Below are 20667 nucleotides of genomic sequence, written 5' to 3' on the forward strand. Positions count from 1 at the left end.
CCTGATGGCTCTATTATAGTACTGCATGCATGAGAGAGACAGGCTATCAATAAAGATGCACCAGCTTTTAAGGAACTGAGGATTACTCTTAATCCTTTTTATGAACACCTGCAGATGAGTCAGATTATACTCAGTCAGCCATTGTTTATTGAATTTGTCTTTCAACTGGTAAAAATATACAGTGGCATAAGTAATTCTGTAACATAAAAGCTTTGCATTATTCATCATTAAATGATAGATTAAAATGAACAAGATACTGTAGAGATTTACATAGGAAAAGTGAAGTGCACTATAGTTTTTTGAAGTCATCTTGTGCAAATACATTGCTGGGAAAAGCAAAAGAAAGAAAGAATAGTTGATGACATTAAATGTAGCTTATTCCATGTGAAAATGAAACTGACAGAAAACAAATAAAAGCATGCAAACTAGCCTTGGAACAGATGCGTATTCAAATATGAGCAAACCTGCTGTATGAGCCCTTTGACAAAATGTGTGACCTAAAAAAAACTTTTTAATCTTTAACCGATCTAATCACTAGAGAGACCTGCTCTCATGGAGAAAAACAAATTAAATCTCTACATCTATGGGTCTTTTTTCATTCACATTTCAATCGTCAAAACAACCACAATTCTGCCATTTGTTCTCAAGTTCAGGTGGGTAAAAAGTCAGGTATGGTGCCGTAGCTGACAATACTGTAGCAGAGAAAAGGTAGTTACAGTCATTTTGTAATTAACAGCGACGAAAAATCAACATTCAACAGCTCAAAGTAATATAAAAATAAAGGAAAATTAAAAGTTATAACAAACTGTAAACAATAAATCAGCACACAAGAGAAGGGGCTAAGTGAGAAAAACTTCTTCCTCTCTTGTAAATTCCCATTCAAACAACAGTTTTACACTGTTGATTAACCAGATATAAACATGGTTTCTTTCTAAGCAAGACTTTAACAGTAGAAACTGTAAAGCGGGTGTAATAGAGAATATGATCACAGTGCTAAAGAGTAAACTGTCTTCTGTTAAGTACCTGGAGACGGGAAGATATTGCTACACATGTCTAGAAATCTCCTGAAACACTTCCCTCATGGATTACAAATCATATTTCCATTTTCGCACAACGATCATGTATCAATACGGTATAATAAACTCTAACACCATACTGTGTGGAGGGCTTCTGTGAACTAGTGTAAACACTGGGTAGACAGATGTTATACTGCCACACTGTGGACAATACATGCAAATACATCAGAAGAGTAATCCCAGTGTTATACATGTACTGTGTATCTTGTAAAATAGGTGTTTAAAGGATTCAATTTCCCGTGACTAAAACCTAACAACCTCAACTAATGTTCGGAAAAGTCAAGAACATAACTAAAACAAGGCAAGGCAAATTAATCTTAATACACAGACTTTTAGAATAGTTATAATAAAATAATTTGTAGGGATTCACTAATATGGTGTTTTTGAAGTCAATGACAATTTCTAAATATTCTCTAAACCAAATCCAGTGGTTGTTGCACAATTTTTTTCTTTAGTTTAAGTACAAATGTAGGTGCAAAACAAAAAATTATTTTAGAATATTAAGTAATTAAGTGGTATTTAGGTATAAAATAACATATTAAGAGTGATACTCCTAGAAAAACAATCTCCCAAATATGGACAGATAAACTGGAATGACCAATATTACTTAAAAAGACAACACCGGCTGACACCAATTGTTACTATGATGGCTTAACTGGTGTGTCTCTAGTTATTTGATCTGAATCCTGAGATAATGAAAACAAAAGTACACTCTTCCCTAAAATGTTCTACATGTATGGAAGTGATAATACATGGGACGCTTTAAATCACGCTTCGTGTGTATTCTTTTGAACCACAAACTCCACTAGAGGCTGGAATGATTCGTGATCAGAAGGCTCTAAGACTTTAAGTTTCAGCAACATTTGAATTTCAGCATAAGTGATTCAAGTGCATCGAGAGACACTGGGATCAAACACAAAAGATGTGCTGTTGAGTGGCAATGTGGAAAATATAAATTTGAGTAAACAATTTTAAGAAAGGAACTGTGGGCAGAGAAAGCAAAAATGAAAACAAGAGTAGTAAAAAAAAAAATACAATCATTCCTTCAACAGGCATAAAATCACAAACTATTAAAAGATCACAGCCATGTTTTTAAAAAATACTGATTCGGACTGCAAGAGTGCAGCTTGGCATTGAAGGTTGAAGAGCCGTGGATAAGGCATTTTGTTTTGGCTGCCACGTAAACACACAAGCATACAACAAATAAAGCATTTACAAAAAAAAAAAAGGCAGGAATACTGATATAGAAAGCCTGTTCGGCCTGTAATGTTTTGGTCTTTTGATGCGTTTTCACTCAAAATGAATATTAAGTTGATTGGTCCGGCTAATTCGGAGACTAACTCCAACAATCCTTTAGGAAAAATCCCTTTACAACTGTGACACGTCACTGGCGTATCTATGGCAATGATCTCTCTGTCTTCATATGCGACAAGCTTAAGGTCAGTTATCCTCCTCATCGTCGCTGACGAAGCTCCGTCTGTCCTGAGTCGTCTCCCTCTCCCTGAGGAAGGTCTGTCTGATCGCCTCCAGCTCGGTCAGCTCAAGACGGACTTTCTCCAGGTGGAAGGAGCGGCGGTTCTGGATTTGGCGCATGGGGAACGGGTTCATGTCCCCGAAAGCGATGTTCATCAGCTTCCTGGAAAATAAGAAAAAAATCAGTCTGGGACGGTTTTCTATATTGCTCTGCTTGGGTTGTGTCTAGAAGGTAACCCACAATTTCGGAAACTCTCACGAGATGGTTACGGTTAGGGTAGATCGTCAGGCGGCGCGTCTCGCAAGAGTTTTTGCACATTTTTGCAATTTGCGGGTTTCTTTAGACACAACCCTCTGCATGCTCTGAGCTGTGCAGATCTGACATGCTGTTGTTCCTGTTTTATGTTTGTAACTATGTGTATTCCTTACCAATGTCTCCCAGAGTCATACAACTATTATGACTACTATGATCAGGGAATGAACTGATCCAGACCTACTGTTCTGATTAAGAATGATCATTACAGATCAGCTTTAATGCTTACTGCAATGTCTACAGATACAAAACTCATACACTGTAGACAACCATGCAGCATAGAGAAATGATAAACTATTCCAAGGTTAAGTATCTTGCTCGTTATCTCTGCAGACACACTGTCCTCAGAAATACCAAAACAAAGTGCAGTTGCTGTACCTTGAATCCAGGATTGTGCGTGTGAAGTATCTAAGGTATTTAAAGATGGCGGTGGAGTCCTGCAGCTTCAAAAACTCTTCCTCTTTGTACTTGAAGAGAGCGAGGGCGAAGCGAAACATGATCTGTGGAGAAAAATCATCAAAGCCGTGAAATGTACCTCATGACTTTCCGTGTGTGACTGTATACCATAACACATCATCCCCCTCTGACATGCAGAGCCACTTTTAGAGGAATGTCTGAACACAGTACGATCCTTACGGTGTTGTTATGAGGCAAAAAGCTATTTATTTACAGAGTTAACAGCTGAATCAAATTGTGATTCCCACCACAGATGTCATAGGGTCTAAATTAATAAAGTGGCTATAATCAATATTTCCATATCAACAACCTGACTAACTGTATGGGAAAGTGGTCGCTCATAGTGATAAACCCAACTCTGCAGTTCCCCTCAGCTCCACAGAGCTTTATAGCGTCTTTTAACGCATTGATTTGGACTAGCTGGTAAACATAGTGGAGCATTTAGAAGCGGTTTCCCTCAGGAAATAGTGGACACCAAAAAACAAAATTAAAAGGAAAGTGAATATTGGACTTCATCACAAACACAGCTCCAAATGAATGCTAATGTGTCTGCTGGATATGTAAACAGCAAACTGTTTGCTTACAAGTTCCCCATGACCATTTTAAAAGGCGATACAGTAGATAACACAGTACGTCAGCGTCCACAGCTTGTTTCCACCGCCTCCAAGTGGCCAAAAATCAGTTATTGCAGGTTTAATGCTGCATTAATAACTTCTTTGGGTTTTTTTTAACTCTGGGGCAAGGCTCTTATCTTGCACCATTCTCGCGATTTCACGAGGATTGTGGGATCACATATCACACGAAAATCCATCTTGTCAGGCTTCAAGTAATGCGTTTATGTCCGACAAGCCAGATCACGGACCAATCAGCGTCCTGTGAGGAGCTACTGGCGTGGCTTAGGTGTGTGTGAGAGGCGACACGGAGAACAATGGCGAATCCTAGCATCAGTTATATCAGAACTGGAGAGTATTTCTTCACTGAGAGAAGAGCAAAGAACGGCAATGAAGGCTTTTCTCCATGGAAAAGATGTTTTCGCTCTTCTCCCGACTGGCTTCGGCAAGAGTTTGATTGACAGATGGTTCATCCAATCACCTGCCAAGTATTTTTTTAATGTGCCTGCCCTTTTCCAAACAGTTTCCAATGACGACTTCTCAGATGGTTCTGTGTAACAAACCGTCTGGCGTGTCAGGTTAGCAGTGCTCCCCTACAACCTAACAACCACAGTGTTGATACAGTACAGTATATCACTGGTTAAAAGTTGTTGTTACGCCAAAGACACAAGTTAAAACAGGCTAAAAAGCTTCTGTAGAGCTGAAGAAGAGCTGCAGAGTTTGGTGATAATGTCATGTGGATTCATAACTATGAGTGACCTTTTTTCCCATTACAAATATACATTTGATCCATTGTTAATAGAACATAATAAACACAGGTTGGAGACACAGTGGGTTGATATGTCAAATCAATAAACTGGCACTTTTGGGAACAACATACCATCTGTAGAGGAAGGCATATTTAAACTCAGTCAACTGAATGGCTACAACACAATTTTCAGAGGTCTCCTTATCTCACGTTTTAGTCTTCAGAACCCTGTCAGCATGTCCAAACAGAAATCTAGCTGTGTGAGATTAGAAGGTCATAGTTTTACTTTTAATTTCTGCCTCTCACCTTTGGACCTTCATATAGAAAGGAGTCCCAGATCTTGAAGAGGATGTCGCTCACCACACTGTCCACGAACACCACCAGGAACCAGTTGAAGGTGATGAGGGAGAAGTCTACCTTGTACTGCTCAAAGTGGGCATGAAGCCGGGGGAGCTTCTCACTCATCAGGTCCTTGAACACACGCTGGTCAACCTGCACAGACACAACCAACACATATACAGTATATTTACATTCTTTATCTCTAACAGAAATATTATTTTTTTTACAGCAGGAGAAAACATGTGGTCAAAACCAGGAGAGAGAAAGATGTGCTAATTACTGTGCTGCATTCTTTCTATGATCAATCATGAGCCGCACAGTCACATGATCGACATCACTGACACCAGATACTAGAATACAACCTTTGAGCTTGTTTACCTGTGAGCCGAGCAGAGTCTTGGTGTAATAGTCTCTTGGCATGAAGACCTCCACGATGGCTATGAGGCACCAGAAGGCGTCCTCTTGGTCCAGATAGAGCAATGCAATAGCTGCCAGCCTGAAGAAATCACATGCAATAAAAAAATGAATGGTTACAGGGCGTAGAAGGAGAGAAGGAGAAGGATGAAGAGATAAACCAGAACCCCTCTTGTACCTGTTCAGCCCCTGACAGTAGCCGATATCTGGATTCCTCCAGGAGAAAGCCATCAGGACGTTCCTGAGTTTCTGGATGCCGCCTGCACTCGGGGAGGAGTAGTGCTTGTTGTTGGGCAAAGTACGAAGCAAGTCCAGCTCGATCTGCTTGGAGGCCGGGTTGGGCTTGTCCCGTGCCACATTTAGTAAGGTCTCATAGTAGTCGGGCGCCAGGTGGTCCCGAAACTTCTTGACATGGAAGGCGACACACCAGCGCCACACCTGGGACCGGTGCTCGTGGGGCACGCCGTAGCGAAACAGGCCCTTGAGCTCAGGGGCGCGCACCAGGTCTCTGTTCACGGTGCTGGTTAGGTAGTTCTCCCACTTCACCCCGACGGACACCTCCTGATCCGTCATGGACAGGGATTTCAGCTCCAGAGCTCTCACCTTGGCATCCAGCTTCTCCTCCTCTTCCTCCTCCTCGGGGACCGTCTTGAAGCCAAACGTGTCGTATTCACTGTTATCAAATCAAGGAAGAGAGGAAATGTAGAAAGATTATCATCAATCGGTGATGTTATGAATTCATTCCAGAAAGTTATTAACCCTTTCAGGGGGACCCACATTTGCTTAACTTGCCATAATATATTTTGTCGAGCCGCAAACGACGTGCCTGAGCTTGCATAGACGTCAGAGCAACAGCAATAGTGAACAAAATACCAAATAGCAGAGCTAGTTTTTCCAGTCAAGTAAAATGAAAACAGATCTGGTGAATGCATTACATTTGGGTCTATTATTAAGGCTATTGAGGCAACACCAGTCTCTCTTTCTCTCCTGCAATGGATTTGTCCTTGATTTGTGGTTAGATTTTGGTAAAACTGATACCCGATACTTTTATTGATTTTTTTTCTATTTAACAACAGTTTGATATCATCTACATTTAGTTTACCTTTACAAAACGTGTATAAATTAGGGCTGTCAATCGATTATGATATTTAATCGCGATTAATCACAAATTAATCGCACCTTTTTTATCTGTTCAAGATGTACTTTAAAAGGAGATATGTCAAGTATTTAATACTCTTATCAACATGGGAGTGGGCAAATATGCTGCTCTATGCAAATGTATATATATATATTTATTATTGGAAATCAATTAACACAAAACAAAGACAAATATTGTCCAGAAACCCTCACAGGTACTGCATTCAGCATAAGAAAATATGCTCAAATCATAACATGGCAAACTGCAGCCCAACAGGCAACAACAGCTGTCAGTGTGTCAGTGTGCTGACTTGACTATGACTTGCCCCAAACTGCATGTGATTATCATAAAGTGGGCATGTCTGTAAAGAGGAGACTCGTGGGTACCCATAGAACCCATTTTCATTCACATATCTTGAGGTCAGAGGTCAAGGGTCCCCTTTGAAGATGCCCATGCCGGTTTTTCCTTGCCAAAATTTAAGGCAAGTTTGCCGAATTATTTAGGCTACTTCGCGCAAGTATGCGAGCATGACATGGATGGAACAATAGGTTTTCTAGTTTTATATGATACCAGTATCTTCACTCTAGCTTTAAAGCTGAGCCCGCTACAACTTCAAAATTGCAAGTTGCGGTAATGCGTTAGAGAAATTAGTGGCGTTAAAACAAATTTGCGTTGTCGCGTTATTATTATCGTGTTAACTTTGACAGCCCGAGTATAGATGTTAAAATACTGTACAATTTTTTAAAGTTGCTTTTTACGACAACATTAGTTTAAATTCAAAAAAAAAAATGGAGAAAAATTTAACATACCTTTCAATATGAACGAAACAAAAACATGTATTCATAAATGTTTTTTGGCATAGTCCATACCTGACAGTGTTTGGTTTAAAGATGGGGTGCTCGTGCTGGTCGGAGCTCTCCACCTGCAGCGCATCCTCTAATAATCTGGAGATGACTTCTCGAGCCGGGCTCTGCTCCGAGGACGAACACACCGGGTTCTTCACTTCTTGAAGCAGCACCAGATACTTACTCTCCACCTGACACAGCTTGGCCTCCAGGGCCGTATACTGCAGCAACAATAACAGAGAACGTTAATCAGCATCTTTGTTATATGTTTAGTTATTCATTGTTCCTACTTGGCATTTTTAGGTTTAGGGGGCATCAGCTAAGGTCACCACTGGACTTCCCCTGCCAGCTACTCAGACTTCCTGTTTCTATTAACAGAATAATGCACCATTAACCGACCAACACCAGATAGTACCTTTGCTTCTAAAGTCTTTTCTCTACTCTCTGCGTTTCTGCGTAATACTGTCAGCTCCAGGATCTCTTTGTTCAGGAACCTGTTCTGGGATTTGTAGCCTTGAAGACTGTCCTGAAATTGGAGAAACGTGTTCAGTTAATCAGACTACACATTTAAACAGAGCATTATCAAACCATGAGAAAATATTTTAAATTGAAGCTTAAGAAATGTAATATCATTTCTAAATCTGTATCATTTCTATCAACTACATATCTGGTTTAAGTGTTTCCTTCTGTACCTTGAGGATGTCCACCTCGTGCTGATCTTTGTTTGGCGGTGGTGAACCGTCGCATGAATTGCCGCTCTGCTCGTCGCTCTCCTGCGACAGCTTGATGATGACTTCATCCTTGGCCTGGATGGTCTCCATCAGCATCCCCAGCTGGTCGTTTATCTCCCCCACCTTTATCTTCAGGCCCTTCAGCTCCTGCTGCAGACTCTCCTTCTCCAAGGCGAGACGCTCCATGTGGCCACACAGGGACTGGATCTGTTCGTCTCTCTCCTTGAGCAGGGCCTCCAACTGGGCGACGTCTTCCTGGCTGGTTACTGCTGAACCTTGAGTCTGGTCTGAAGCCACAGATGAATCTGGAGGCGGGGGTGGACGGCGTGTTGGCTGCCGGTCGCACTGGGAGGTCCTCAGAGTCTGCTGCAGAAGTCTCACCAGCTCCTGGTGGAGTAAAGAGGATTTGTTTTTGTCAACACATCGTCTTGTAGGGTCGGTATTATGTCTAAAAATATAGTCGCCTAGTTCACAGAAAATATCAATATGTTGAATTCAATGTTTTTGTCATTGTGGGGCAAATTCACGAATATCTACAAAAAAAAAAAAATCAACAAACTCTTCAGGGACAGCTGCATATTCTGTTTGCTGAGATTTTACTTGCATAACTGCTGACCATATTCACTATGAACTGAATTTTAATTACATTTCATCATTTCTTACACCTTACACTGCTGGGTGCAGAGGCATAACAAGCTTAGAGTGAAGTAAATAACGAAGTGTAGGTTCCACAAACTTAAGCTAACATGTACATTATATCATACAAGATGATTTTATTTTCTACAACTAATAACAATCGACGAGTTTACTGTAAGAAAAAAGTGTCGCCACAGTTTTGCAGCCTGTTATTTGACCTCAAATCCAACTTAAAATTTACTTGCATAAGGAAATAAATCTCAAAAAACTGTATAACAATTCTGTTATATTTGCCCTTCTAACAAACACCTCTAACTGCGTACACTAGTCAGGATTTACAACAGAGGTGGGCCACCTCGACTAAAACGGACACCATCCACCAACATCATCATAAAAAATGTAAAAACGTTTATGAAATTTTGCATGTATCGGGATGCATTAGGATCTGGGTGTCTTACCACCTCAACTAAATAACTTCCAAAGAGAAACCCTGCGAGTTCACACTGGTTGACAGAGACCACAGTCATACTACTGAATGAAGCAGCAACATGTAACACAGCCATCACTCTGCCCCGATGACAGAGCACGAAATTCAGTATCAAAAGTTTAACATAGCTATGTATATCATTAAGTATACATTATACTGTGACTATGCATGTCACAATAATTATTATATTGACATATCGTACGATATATGGACATGATCTCAATAATTTTTGCCGACCTCGATTTCGCCCGTTGTGTTTACATGCGTTTGTTTACATGAGAATGTCAACAACGTTTTACACAATGCCAGAATAAACAGCAGGGTTTTCCTTTGCATCATAAGATTTATTATTTTGGTTTTTTATTGTTTTGGTTGTGAGGTTTTATTTTATTTATGATTATCTATTTAGGATATTTTTAGGGCTGTCCCAAATACCATTTTTGGGCTCGAAGCTTCGGTGAGAAATATTCGAAGGTATTCAAAGCTTCACGGAGCAGCGCAGCAGGATGACATGTTCTTTTGTCTGTCTGTCTCCATCTCCCCTGTTTTACACATGCACCTCTACACACAACAAACAGCAATATCTGTCTAAGAATAACTAATAATAATCCATGTTAAATATGAATTATGAATAATGGAGTGGGATTATCCCTTATTTCATGGGCAATTTGGGGATTTTTATTTTATTATTACATATTTATATATAAATAATAATAATAATAATAATAATAATAAAGATTTTTAAAAAATGAAGCATTGGAATAATGATTTGGAGGTTGAATACCATGGCCACTGTCAAAGCTTCAAAGCATTCAGGTCAGCCCCAGATATTTTAATATGTTGTTCACTTTCCAATTCCAATGTCTGAATATTCTTAAGAATTAGAAGTTCAATGCTCTTTGAAAGGGTGTACTTGCATTATTATGCTATTATATTATTATATCAGTGGCATAAAATGGTCTCAAAATGACAATGATATTGTTTATTGTAATTATTTCTGGGACAATATATCATTCAAAAAGTAAGGGATAATGTATAGCGAGCCAGTTATTGTTGTGAAATAAACCCCAACAGGGTGGCATGTGGATGTGGCACCCCAATGCGAATGACCCGCTAGCTGTACACTATAATGCTAATTAAACGGCTACTGGCTACTTAAACGGTCCGCCAGAGTCCAACATCAGAACTGCGCTCATAGCAACAGACCGTAGAACTCTGTGATTGACCAATCAGAATAGAGTATTCAACAAAGCCGTGTAGTAAAATTAGTTATCGAGACAGGCCTAACTGTGACCAATGTGCAAATACTTGGCTCACACGTTTGTGTGACATGTGCACTCACACAAACACACCCACGTGGTCAGACAGATGCAGAAACAGTAACTGTGACGTACAATTAAACAAACGGTTTTCATTGCCAACTTTTTTCTAACAAAAGGTAGAAAAAAAAGGGTCCACAGAGAGGTCTGAGGATTAAAATGAGTAACGCCAACATTGTTTCTTTCAAGAAACATTGACTGTATTCAAACACCACGAGCACCATAACTTTCAACAGTATTAACAATACAATGTCAGCAGTGACTGTGTATTTCCAGCAACAGTCAGATACAGCCAGCTGAGTCAGTTCCTCAGAATTACTCAGTTAATTGTTGTTAAAGTTTGAGCTGGCAGTGAACCACTTCAAAAGGGAAGCTTACACACATTATGTCACATTATATATTTATCTGACTGGCATTGCAGCCATCGGTTAGTCTCAAAACACTAAAACAAGAACAGAGAGTAATGGGAAGGAACGACACAGCTGTGACTGTTGTTAGGAGAACTGCTATTTCCTCGTTTCTCGCTTAAGCATGACTAATCATTCGCTGTCTTCCTTTACTGGTGAGAGCAATCAGGATTACACCAAACTGCCCAGTCAGACACCACGACCTCAAGCTTGTGCTGCATTAAATAAGATGATCGTAAAAGCAGCCTGGCATTTCCTCTAATGTGGATAATTCACACATTAAGTCAATCATGGTGAGAGTGAGATCACTGTACCTTCTGACTGGCCAGCTCTTCTCTGAGTTTGGCCTGTTCCTGCTGCATGCGGCTCAGTTCTTCCTGTTGGCTCTGGAGGCGAAGCTGCATCTCGAAAGGTTTGCTGCCGTTACACTCCACCGGGGAGTTCTCGGCACTGCGCGTCTCAGCACTGCGCCCGAACCTCCCGGAGCCTTTGCCCATCAGCAAAGGCCTCTTAGTCCGCGACGAGTTGCGCGCAAAGTCGAAAGCAAACGCTGATCCAAAGGAATCTGAAAGAGGGGAAATAAAGACGTAATAAAAGTGACTCAGGGGGACGGAGCAGGAAGAAGCGTTATGGAAGAATGAAGTGTTTGTCCGTTTGTCATAGTATTGCGCAAATGAGTGGAGCAAATTCTTCTCTGGAGAATGAAAGCGGAGTATTAAACAGCAGGGAGTGAACGTACGTCTGTGTGTGTCTGGATGATGTTTCTGTTCAGGGAAGTCCTTGGGTGGAGCGTCCACCAGTTCCCACTCCTCCGCGCTGTGGCTGCTCTGGGTATAAAACACACTGCGTCTGCTCTCACCTCCCCTGCCCGGCCGCAGATAAGACATGGAGTTCCTGACAGAATGGAAACCAGACAAGAGGGTGAGTAAGACTGAGGAGCTTCAGTGTTGCTGCTGGACATATGTGAAAGCTTTTCAAATCCACGGGGATCAAGGGCAAACTGCAGGGAAGCCTGATACTCCGTTACTTTGTAAATGGTACCATTAGCACCACAAGCGGCCTTTGTTGAGGTCGTTACACATTACACACATCGGCCAACAGAACTGCAGCTGTATACAAGTAAAAAAAAGCACACACACACACACACACACAATACAACTAAAGTGTCTATATAAAATGAAATAATAATTAGATTATAACATAAATGGAAGGCATTCTTGAATGTAAAATGAACAAGGTTCATGTCAAGAACTTGTCTCTTAATACAATATTGATAAACACTCTCTTCTACTTCAGAGTAAGGTCAGCTTGTAAAGCTTACGGGGTTCCCTGGGGGTCCGATTTAAAAAGAACATCCTATTTTAAATTGGACACAGAATGCTCCAAGACATGCAATGTCACATATCACAGAAATACATGCCTACTTCAGGAATGAAAGCTAGGGATAGGGATATAGCTGAATTGGGACAAGATTTAGACTGGGATGCAATTTGGGTTAATGTTACCGGTGCTTCAAAAAAATCATCAGTATATACATTTAAAAATGTTGTCATAGAGCATATCTAACACAGAGAATTAGACATCAAATGGGACTGGTACCTGTTGTATAAATGTTGTATGCACAACTAACAGGGGTACAACTACCAACGGACCCTGCTGCACATCTTCTAAATGATACCTTTTCCCTTACGGACAAAACACGCAAAGTCTGGCTGGCAGACCTGACTGCAGCTAAAAACATTTTTGGTCCAGCGTTGGAAACCTCCTCATGATATTTCAAGTATTCACTGGCTTTGGACATTTCTTACCTGGAACTATCATCAGCAAGAGTCAATGATGCACGACCAAACACAGCTTTAATGTGGACAAACTTGATACTTCCTTAAAAGATCTTCTGTCTAAATAAGGATGCTCTGTCTGATGGGGGTTGAGGGTTAACTGGATGAAATGTTCAAAATGTAAATCGGCAACCTGTTGTTTTCTCTGTAATTTGTTGGTGTTATAATAAGGGTTGCAATAAAAAAAAAGAAGTGATAAAAAACAAGGTTCATGTCAACCATAAGACCCCCATACAGACCTGTGTTTTTTCACACGTCTAAATGTGAGATCGCTGCAACCACATGACTATTTGTGTGCAGCAAATTGCAAGTTTTCGCGTTCCTCACACCTCGTATACGCTGGATGCGCTTTGGCCACGCTAGTCAGTCGCCTCCACGTGACAGAAAAATCCGTCTACTGCAGCTCCGCAACGGATTCACGCTTTATAAGCATAACTGAGGATCTTTTAACATCACATTTCTGCTCAGATCATGAGCTATAACTGCGCAAACCCTTATATAACGCTATGCATTTCAACACATGAGAAGCTAAATCATCATAAAACGGCAGAACAGACATGCTATAAGGAGTAGGCAGCAGATTCAAGTGCACCTCTACCAACTCTAAACTGTGTCACATTTTTAGCATGCCAGTGTTTTGCATCATTTGAACAGATGTGTTGTATGGCCCAGAAGGGGAACTGTTGGTGTTAACAACTATGGATGTAACCATTTCCTCTCTACTGCAGACAACCACAGGAAGAAGTGAAGGGGTGTTTTTTTGTTGCTCTATTCAGCTCTAAACAGGCCACAATTAAAACTAAACTAGTTGTGCCAGTTTGGCAGGAACTAAAAATCAAACGTACTTCCTTTTTAAAAACTGTGCGTATGATTTCATCCTGCAGAAAGCTTTACCTGAGTTCTGTACCGAAGTTTTTGAGGGAGAAGTTGAGGGGGTTTGTGGACGCAGCAGAAGGCCCTCTGGCGGACTGGATCCCCACCATCCCACCGCCATCTGTGTCTGTCTCCATGGCAAAGTCGCTGCGGACCTTCTCCATGCTGTCACTCAGCTTCTCAAAGACCACATCTGAAATGAAACACATTACAGCCCATTAGAACAACATAACAATAATAATATCCCATTAACCAACACTACTGTTTTGCAGGACCGCAACTATGCAAATTGTTGGTTGGGGAAATGAGATCGTCAACCCTGAATGGTTTCCAGAGTAAAGTGAAGCTCGAATCATCCAGAATGACAGTACAGCAGAGGGGATGTCTGTGGTTTCATGGGGCAGCTCTTTAACCAGCAGAAAATACAGTATGCAGCATTTCTGAGCCAAGAAGGCTAAATATAAAGTCTCCTTTTTGTATGAAATGGGTGGTAACATTTTATAAATGACCAAACTGCCTCACAGCTATGCTGTCACACCTGCCAAACTCCTTTTGCTCTGATAAAACCTCTGAACTGACGTCATCCTCTCCTGCCAACATTAATTAGTACAGCTAATTAGTTTCACGTGTTACAGCGTGCTTTCTTTGTGTGTGCTGTATCTAAACCTTTATACTCAGTGGTGGCCATTACCAGATATTCTTGCATCTTGTTATACTGTGAAGAGAAGCGTAGGCATGTTAATCTCTTTCACTAGCCGTGCGAAAAAAGGGCAACATAAAACATTTAATGTCCTCTGCCCAGCAGCTCGAGGGAAAATTACAGTTAAGGAGACTGCACCCACACATTTCATCATCACAGCTCGCTTGCTGACAAAAGGTCAAGGACGTCTGAGACAGAAACCACACAGGGTGTAAAAAAAAAAAGTATGAAACAAAATATCTCAGTACTTTTAAGCACTTTTGTATCTACATCTTTACAATGAGGAACAGCTAATTGTTGTAGGATTATTGATTTGAGATGATTGGTCTTGTATGGGGCTGTTGACAAAATCAAGCATTACAGTGTTTTTGAGTAAATACCTCTATTCAGTGTGTATTGACAGTGATAACACAGGTATTTGTTCCTTTGTAAGATAGATAAACATCAAGAAAGAACATTGTGTATGTGATGACAGGAAAGGAAAGAGACATACAAGGTTAATTTCACTCAGCTAGAACAGACAAAACAAGTTGTATTGGCAAGTTAAAACCTTATTCACTCATGATTACATCATGCAGTCTTATATTTAGGCCTATCTGCCCAAGAGCTTGTATCTTTTTGCCTCCCGTGGAATCCAGCCTTCAGCTTTCCAGCCAATGCTGTCAGAAGCAATGTCATTTCAACTATTAATTCCCAACAGACAGAAACAGAAAGAGACACGAGGTCATGAATCTACGGACAAAACATGTGTGTTTAAGGACACCTGTCTAGGGTGAAAATATGTATAGGAGAGCAGGACACACATTGCTTGACTCGCCATAACGAGTAATGCTGGGACTGATAGGGTTAATAATGTATTATACTGTATAAATATATACATCCTCTTGTCTATATTGTAAATGCTGTCGAGCTGTATTTATTCTGTCGTGTTACAGTAGCAGATACTTGTGAGAACACTTGAAAGCAGCAAGCAGTACCCACAATGAGATTTGTTTCTGTTAAGTGCCTTCAAATAAAACACACCCGAGATAAAGTAGATGTGAACTCCTTTATTTCTCCTTTAATCAGCGCTTGACGTTAACCACTCCTGCTGCACATGCTCGTTCTGTAGGAACGGGGGAACCTGGCAACAAAGTCACTCGACTTGTGTTTGTAGCACTTGTGTAAATATGAATCCATCAGATAGATGCAGGTGTTTACTTTCAGCTGGTTTCCTGGACGTGATGGAGCAGAGCGGTGAAAACGAGTGTCCATTAGAGCTGGACGATTTTTAAAAATAAATATCTAATTGCGATTATTTTGACTGATATTGCAATATTATTTGCCATATTAGAAGGAATGATTATTTTAACATCATTATTCTCATTTTCATTGAAAAACATTTAAAAATGATTATGATTTTTGTGGATATCTGTACAAAACAAAGATGTTTTATTAAAAGGACCAGTGTGTAACATTTAGGGGGACATTTAGTGGGTCCTCTTCACGGAGTCTGCCATGTTGCATTGCATTGTTTCTACAGTAGCCCAGAACCATGGATGTATAAAGAGAATTGGTATCAACGTTGGAGGCGGTCTCCTGTTCGTTCCTATGAGAGTTGCTTAGTGGCGCATGAAGCCAAAATGGCTCGACTGCCGAGTGATAAAGTACCCGGATCATCCGGCGATCTTCTGCATCCATTGGGCCCATAGAGCAGGTGCAGTAGCGTTTCCTTTAACTCCGCCTCCCAGCCCTCGCTCCAGCCTCGGTCTGGGTCTCAGTCACATGAATGGAGGAAGGGAAATAACTCTGGATTCAGCTATTAGTATATTTTACAACTTTAAGGACCTAATGATTTAAATAAGGTCTATTAGAGTGTTCGTACTGGGAAGCTGATTTACCTAAAAAAAATGATTCGCTGAGTTACGGACGTCTCTTTCCCAATGTAAGTCTATGGGAAAAAGTCTTTCTAGGCCCAATGGCATCACATGACGGGCAAAGAATTTTTAGTACCGCCGTTTGGGCACTACGAAAATTTGCATCAACGCCCGCCGACACCCCTTCCTGGGGTAATCTGCAACCTCACCGCTAGATACCGCCAGATCCTACACACTGGACCTTTAAGTCCGCAGAATATCATGTGTAGACCAGGACATCACCACGACAATATTTAATTTTAAATTACATTTTGACACACATTTGGTCTTCAATAAATATTGCACCTCCTGCGATTTGAAAATTGCAGTAGGCCATATTGCAATTTTGATAAAATTTTGATTAATTCTTCGGCCCTAGTGTCCATACACACTGTATGTGTGTGTGTGTGTGTGTGTGTGTGTGTGTGTACCTGCCTACCATTATCTTTGCCTACAAGGCCGGTGGGAGGGTAGGCCAGGGTCGGGGAGCTCCAGCTGTCTCTCTGACCGGAGCCTCGTGTGCTGCTGTACTCCCAACGTTTCTGCTGCAACTGCTGGAGCCAGTAATGCATCACCTGCTTAGTGGGCGCCTAGAAACACACGCACACAAGTAACACAAGTCAGTCATATTATAGAGATCAAGGGTTAAAAACAAGTCACGCATCAATATCAATGGAATGACAGCTTACCCGAAGAAAACAATAACACCTGTGGTATTAAATAAAGCAGTGAAAGCATGAAACCACCCAGGAGCCCTTTTTATAGCAGGTTACTATTAGGATCTGTCATGTGAATGAGCGCAGACGCTGGTTTCAGTCTCAGTTCCAGCCTCGGGCCATGCAATCTGTTTGGTATTAACCATTCACACCATCTGCTAAAAGACTTTAGTGGGCAGCCAGCCATAGTCATGTGACAGCTAAGAAGACACCATCACATGAGAAGAGCCTTCATGATGAGCTCATGAAGCAGAGTTATCTCCACATTCAAACAGTGTGTTTGGATGCAATCAGCTGAGTAATGTGCTGATTAAGCTCTTCTCTGGCAAAACATGTATAGTGGATTTTTGTAGTCAGCTGTTCTTTAAAAGTTGTCAAATCACAACCCTGGCTGTCAGCAAACAAATACTGTCATTATCTGACTTAAATCAAAGCTGAGAATAAATCAAGTTTGAATGGGTGGTTCTGCAGTTTCCACAATGAGAAAAGGAAGTGACAAATGACAGCAAAGCAATGCAACACATGGTGAAAAGTTGCTCTACCTTCAGGAGGAACTCCTTGCCAGCTGTGCGGATCTCAAACTGACCCTCTTCTCCTTCCACATCGTAGCTGAAGCTCGCATCTCCTATCTCGATGTGTCCGAGAGGCAAGGCATCTTGGGGAGTCTTGAAGTAATACAAATAACACTTCCTCGGATCGTACACGAACCACCTCGGCTTGTAACCCCTCAGGGGCCCCTTGCCGGACAGTTTGTTCAAGTATCCGCAGAGCTTGTTGGCCTGGTCTCTGGCTCCCTCCACCTCGGCGACATCCACCGACCTGGAGGCCACGATCCGGGCCGCTGGGCAGGAGTGTTGTGCTGCTTCTTCGCTGCCATCCTCCTCTTCGTGCATCTTTCCTCGAAGTTTCTTTTTCTTCTTCTTCTTGCAGCACGGCGGCGGATGCCCACTCCTTCTGTTTCCATCCGCATGACTGCCCTGCCTCTTGGAGAGGAGGAGCATGGGAGGTGTAGTTTATTTCAAAGAGGGTGACGTGGTGCAGCAGTGTGTGAGGCTGCAGCACCGCTAGGTGGGGGTGTTTGACCAGATGTGCAACCTAGCTGAGATATACTCCAGCTGCTACAAATGGTAAAAAAAAAAAAAAAAGGTGGGGAAAATGATCTATTAAAAGCAGCCTAAAGGAGAAGAATAGTTGCTTTGATGTTACATTAAAGATGTTTTGAATTGTTGATATAGCCAATTTAAAAATGATATATACTTGGAGATAATAAAACATTGAAAAGCCCCAAAATTGGAGATATAAAACATAATACAAATACTTAAAATTGTCAGGTGAACATGGCTGGATGAATCTGTTAGGGGGCCCCTGGGTAAAAATTTGCTGTTTGGCCCCAAGTTTATTTTATGACATAAAGTTAAGTATAGTTCAAGTATATTCCCAAGTATACTTTATGTAATAAATAATACTAACATCAATGTACTAGTAGTATACTTCTAAGTGTACTACTTCAATACTTCTTGTGATTAAATTGGCCCACTTTTTAGTTTTTACTTTTGAGTAAACTTTAAATGTAAGAGTAGTAAATCCAAGTTGTATTTTGGACTGCAACTATAATATTAACTATACTACAAGCCTAAAAGAGAAGAATAGTTGCTTTGATGTTAAATTTAAGTTGTATTAAATTGTTGATATAGCCAAATTAAAAATGTTATATTTGGAGATAATAAAACACTTTTATTTTTATTATTATTTTCTATTAACTTATTTGTTGATTTAATTTATTATTACTTTCGTATTTTTCTATTATTATTGTTTTTTTTTGTTATGTGTGTTTTTTTTTGTTTTTTTAACTCTATTCTTTCTTTTTGTCATTATTATTATTATTGTTATTTCTTTTCTTGGTTTTGTTTCGGTTTTGAATGTTGAGGTTGTTTTCTCTAGTGTACTTGATGGGTTTGTCTGTAAGCTCACCTACTTAAAAGTTGGTTTATAGACTGTTTTAATTACAAACAGTGGATTGCATATATGAAAACAGCCTTGAAAAAAGTGAAAAAATAAAGTATTTAGAAAAAAAGAAGAAAATCTACAAAATTGGAGATATAAAACACAATACAAATACCTAAAATTGTCAGGTCCTACCGCTCTGTGCATGTACCACTTTGCCTACTGTAAATGGCAGCTTCAGTAAAAAAAGATCAAGTTTATTTTATGACGTAAATTTGAGTATAGTTCAAGTATATTCCCAAGTATACTTTATGTAAAAAGAATACTAATATCAATGTACTAGTAGTATACTTGTAATTGTACTACTTCAATACTTCTTGTGACTAAATTGGCCCACTTTTTAGTTTTTAAAAGTTTACTTTTGTTTGAGTAAATGTAAGAGTAGTAAATCCAAGTTGTATTTTGTACTGCAACTATAATATTAACTAAACTACAAGTGAACTTATAGGTATACTGTTAGTTATATACCTGTAGCTGACTTTTTTAGTTTATGAAAGTACACTTTAAAGTATACTCTCAGTAAACTACTAGTTTAATAGTTTTTACTGCAAGTATACTTGTAAGTTTTCTTTAAGTTAACTTATATTACTTAGCCAAATATACTGTTCAGTATAAGCCAAGCATACTCTGACTTTTCTGTATACTTGCCAAGTACACTTAGACTTTTCTGTAGTCTTGTCGGTATAAGCCAAGTATACTTAAGTATCATTTTGTTAAGTGTATCTCTGGTAAGTACATAAAAAGTAAACTGAAAGCATGCTCTCTTATTTTAAGTTTAAAAGAAGTATACTAATAGCACACTTGAATAAACTTATTTTTTTGTATGGGAAAAGTAGTCATAAACAAAGGTGTGATTAATAACATTAATTAGGGCCCTGTTCCATTTAGTTGGGCCAGGGTCCTGGTATTGCTCAATCGAATGGCTGTGACACTAAACAGAATGGGACCATAACTAATTTTATCAATTACACCTGTGCTTACCTGCTATGACATGTCTAAATGGCTGCTGTGAAAACGGCCTATTACAAATAAAAGTCTAGCATTCAACATTTTACTTAATAGTATTATCAACAAAACATATCTAAAGTATCTAAAGTGAAAGAATGGGTCCTGTCTGTTACATTATTATAATATCTGATTATTATTATTATTATGGATGTATTAACATGTAAGGTTAACTTTAAGCTGGTTGATGTTAAGCTAATTTTAATTAATTGATGTACCTTTGGGTAGTTTAATCTATAACGTGTCACATTTTATAAATTTATCGCAGGTTTTGTTTGTAAATAATCTGATAAGTAACTAGTACTGTAACTATATCTGTGAAATAAATATTGTATTGTAAAAAGTACTCTAAAATGTAGTGGAGTATAAGTAATGTAAAAGAATTCAAGTAAAGAAAATTGTACTTAAGAGCAGTACTTGAGTAAATGCACCTAGTTGCATTCCACCACTGCCAACCGGTATTCCTTTGCCGGCGTAATCTACAAATGGACTCCAGGTTTCTCTGTGTCAATTAGTTTGCGGTAATTGTATGAAATACAACAATAATATACACTCACCGGCCACTTTATTAGGCACACCTGTTCAATTGCTGAGTATTTAAAAAACTGCTGATCTACTGGGATTTTCACGCACAACCATCTCT

At 39.9% G+C, this 20667-nt stretch overlaps 1 protein-coding gene across 1 annotated transcript; it reads right to left on the reverse strand.

Moving 5' to 3' along the window:
• Positions 1–124: 124 nt before the first annotated feature.
• Positions 125–18116, reverse strand: tbc1d2b (TBC1 domain family, member 2B). The gene is made up of 13 exons (XM_074632871.1): positions 17558–18116; positions 16739–16889; positions 13726–13897; positions 11733–11887; positions 11308–11558; positions 8106–8531; positions 7829–7939; positions 7438–7634; positions 5609–6103; positions 5395–5512; positions 4984–5169; positions 3241–3362; positions 125–2712 (listed from the first exon to the last, which is right to left on the reverse strand). The coding sequence occupies exons 1-13, from the start codon at positions 18014–18016 to the stop codon at positions 2517–2519; spliced, it is 3039 nt and encodes a 1012-aa protein (XP_074488972.1). The 5' UTR covers positions 18017–18116; the 3' UTR covers positions 125–2516.
• Between the last annotated feature and the right edge of the window lie 2551 nt (positions 18117–20667).

The sequence above is a fragment of the Sebastes fasciatus genome, chromosome 4, assembly GCF_043250625.1.
Source record: "Sebastes fasciatus isolate fSebFas1 chromosome 4, fSebFas1.pri, whole genome shotgun sequence".
Lineage (NCBI taxonomy): Eukaryota > Metazoa > Chordata > Actinopteri > Perciformes > Sebastidae > Sebastes > Sebastes fasciatus.

What these genes read in the sequence shown, in the direction of transcription:
- tbc1d2b (XM_074632871.1), bottom strand. Translation starts at nt 18,016, where the DNA reads ATGCTCCTCCTCTCCAAGAGGCAGGGCAGTCATGCGGATGGAAACAGA. An exon ending in AAGAGCTGGCCAGTCAGAAG is followed by an intron (nt 8,532 to 11,307) that starts GTACAGTGATCT and finishes TTACTCCACCAG; the next exon opens with GAGCTGGTGAGACTTCTGCA. An exon ending in AAAAGACTTTAGAAGCAAAG is followed by an intron (nt 7,635 to 7,828) that starts GTACTATCTGGT and finishes TTGTTGCTGCAG; the next exon opens with TATACGGCCCTGGAGGCCAA.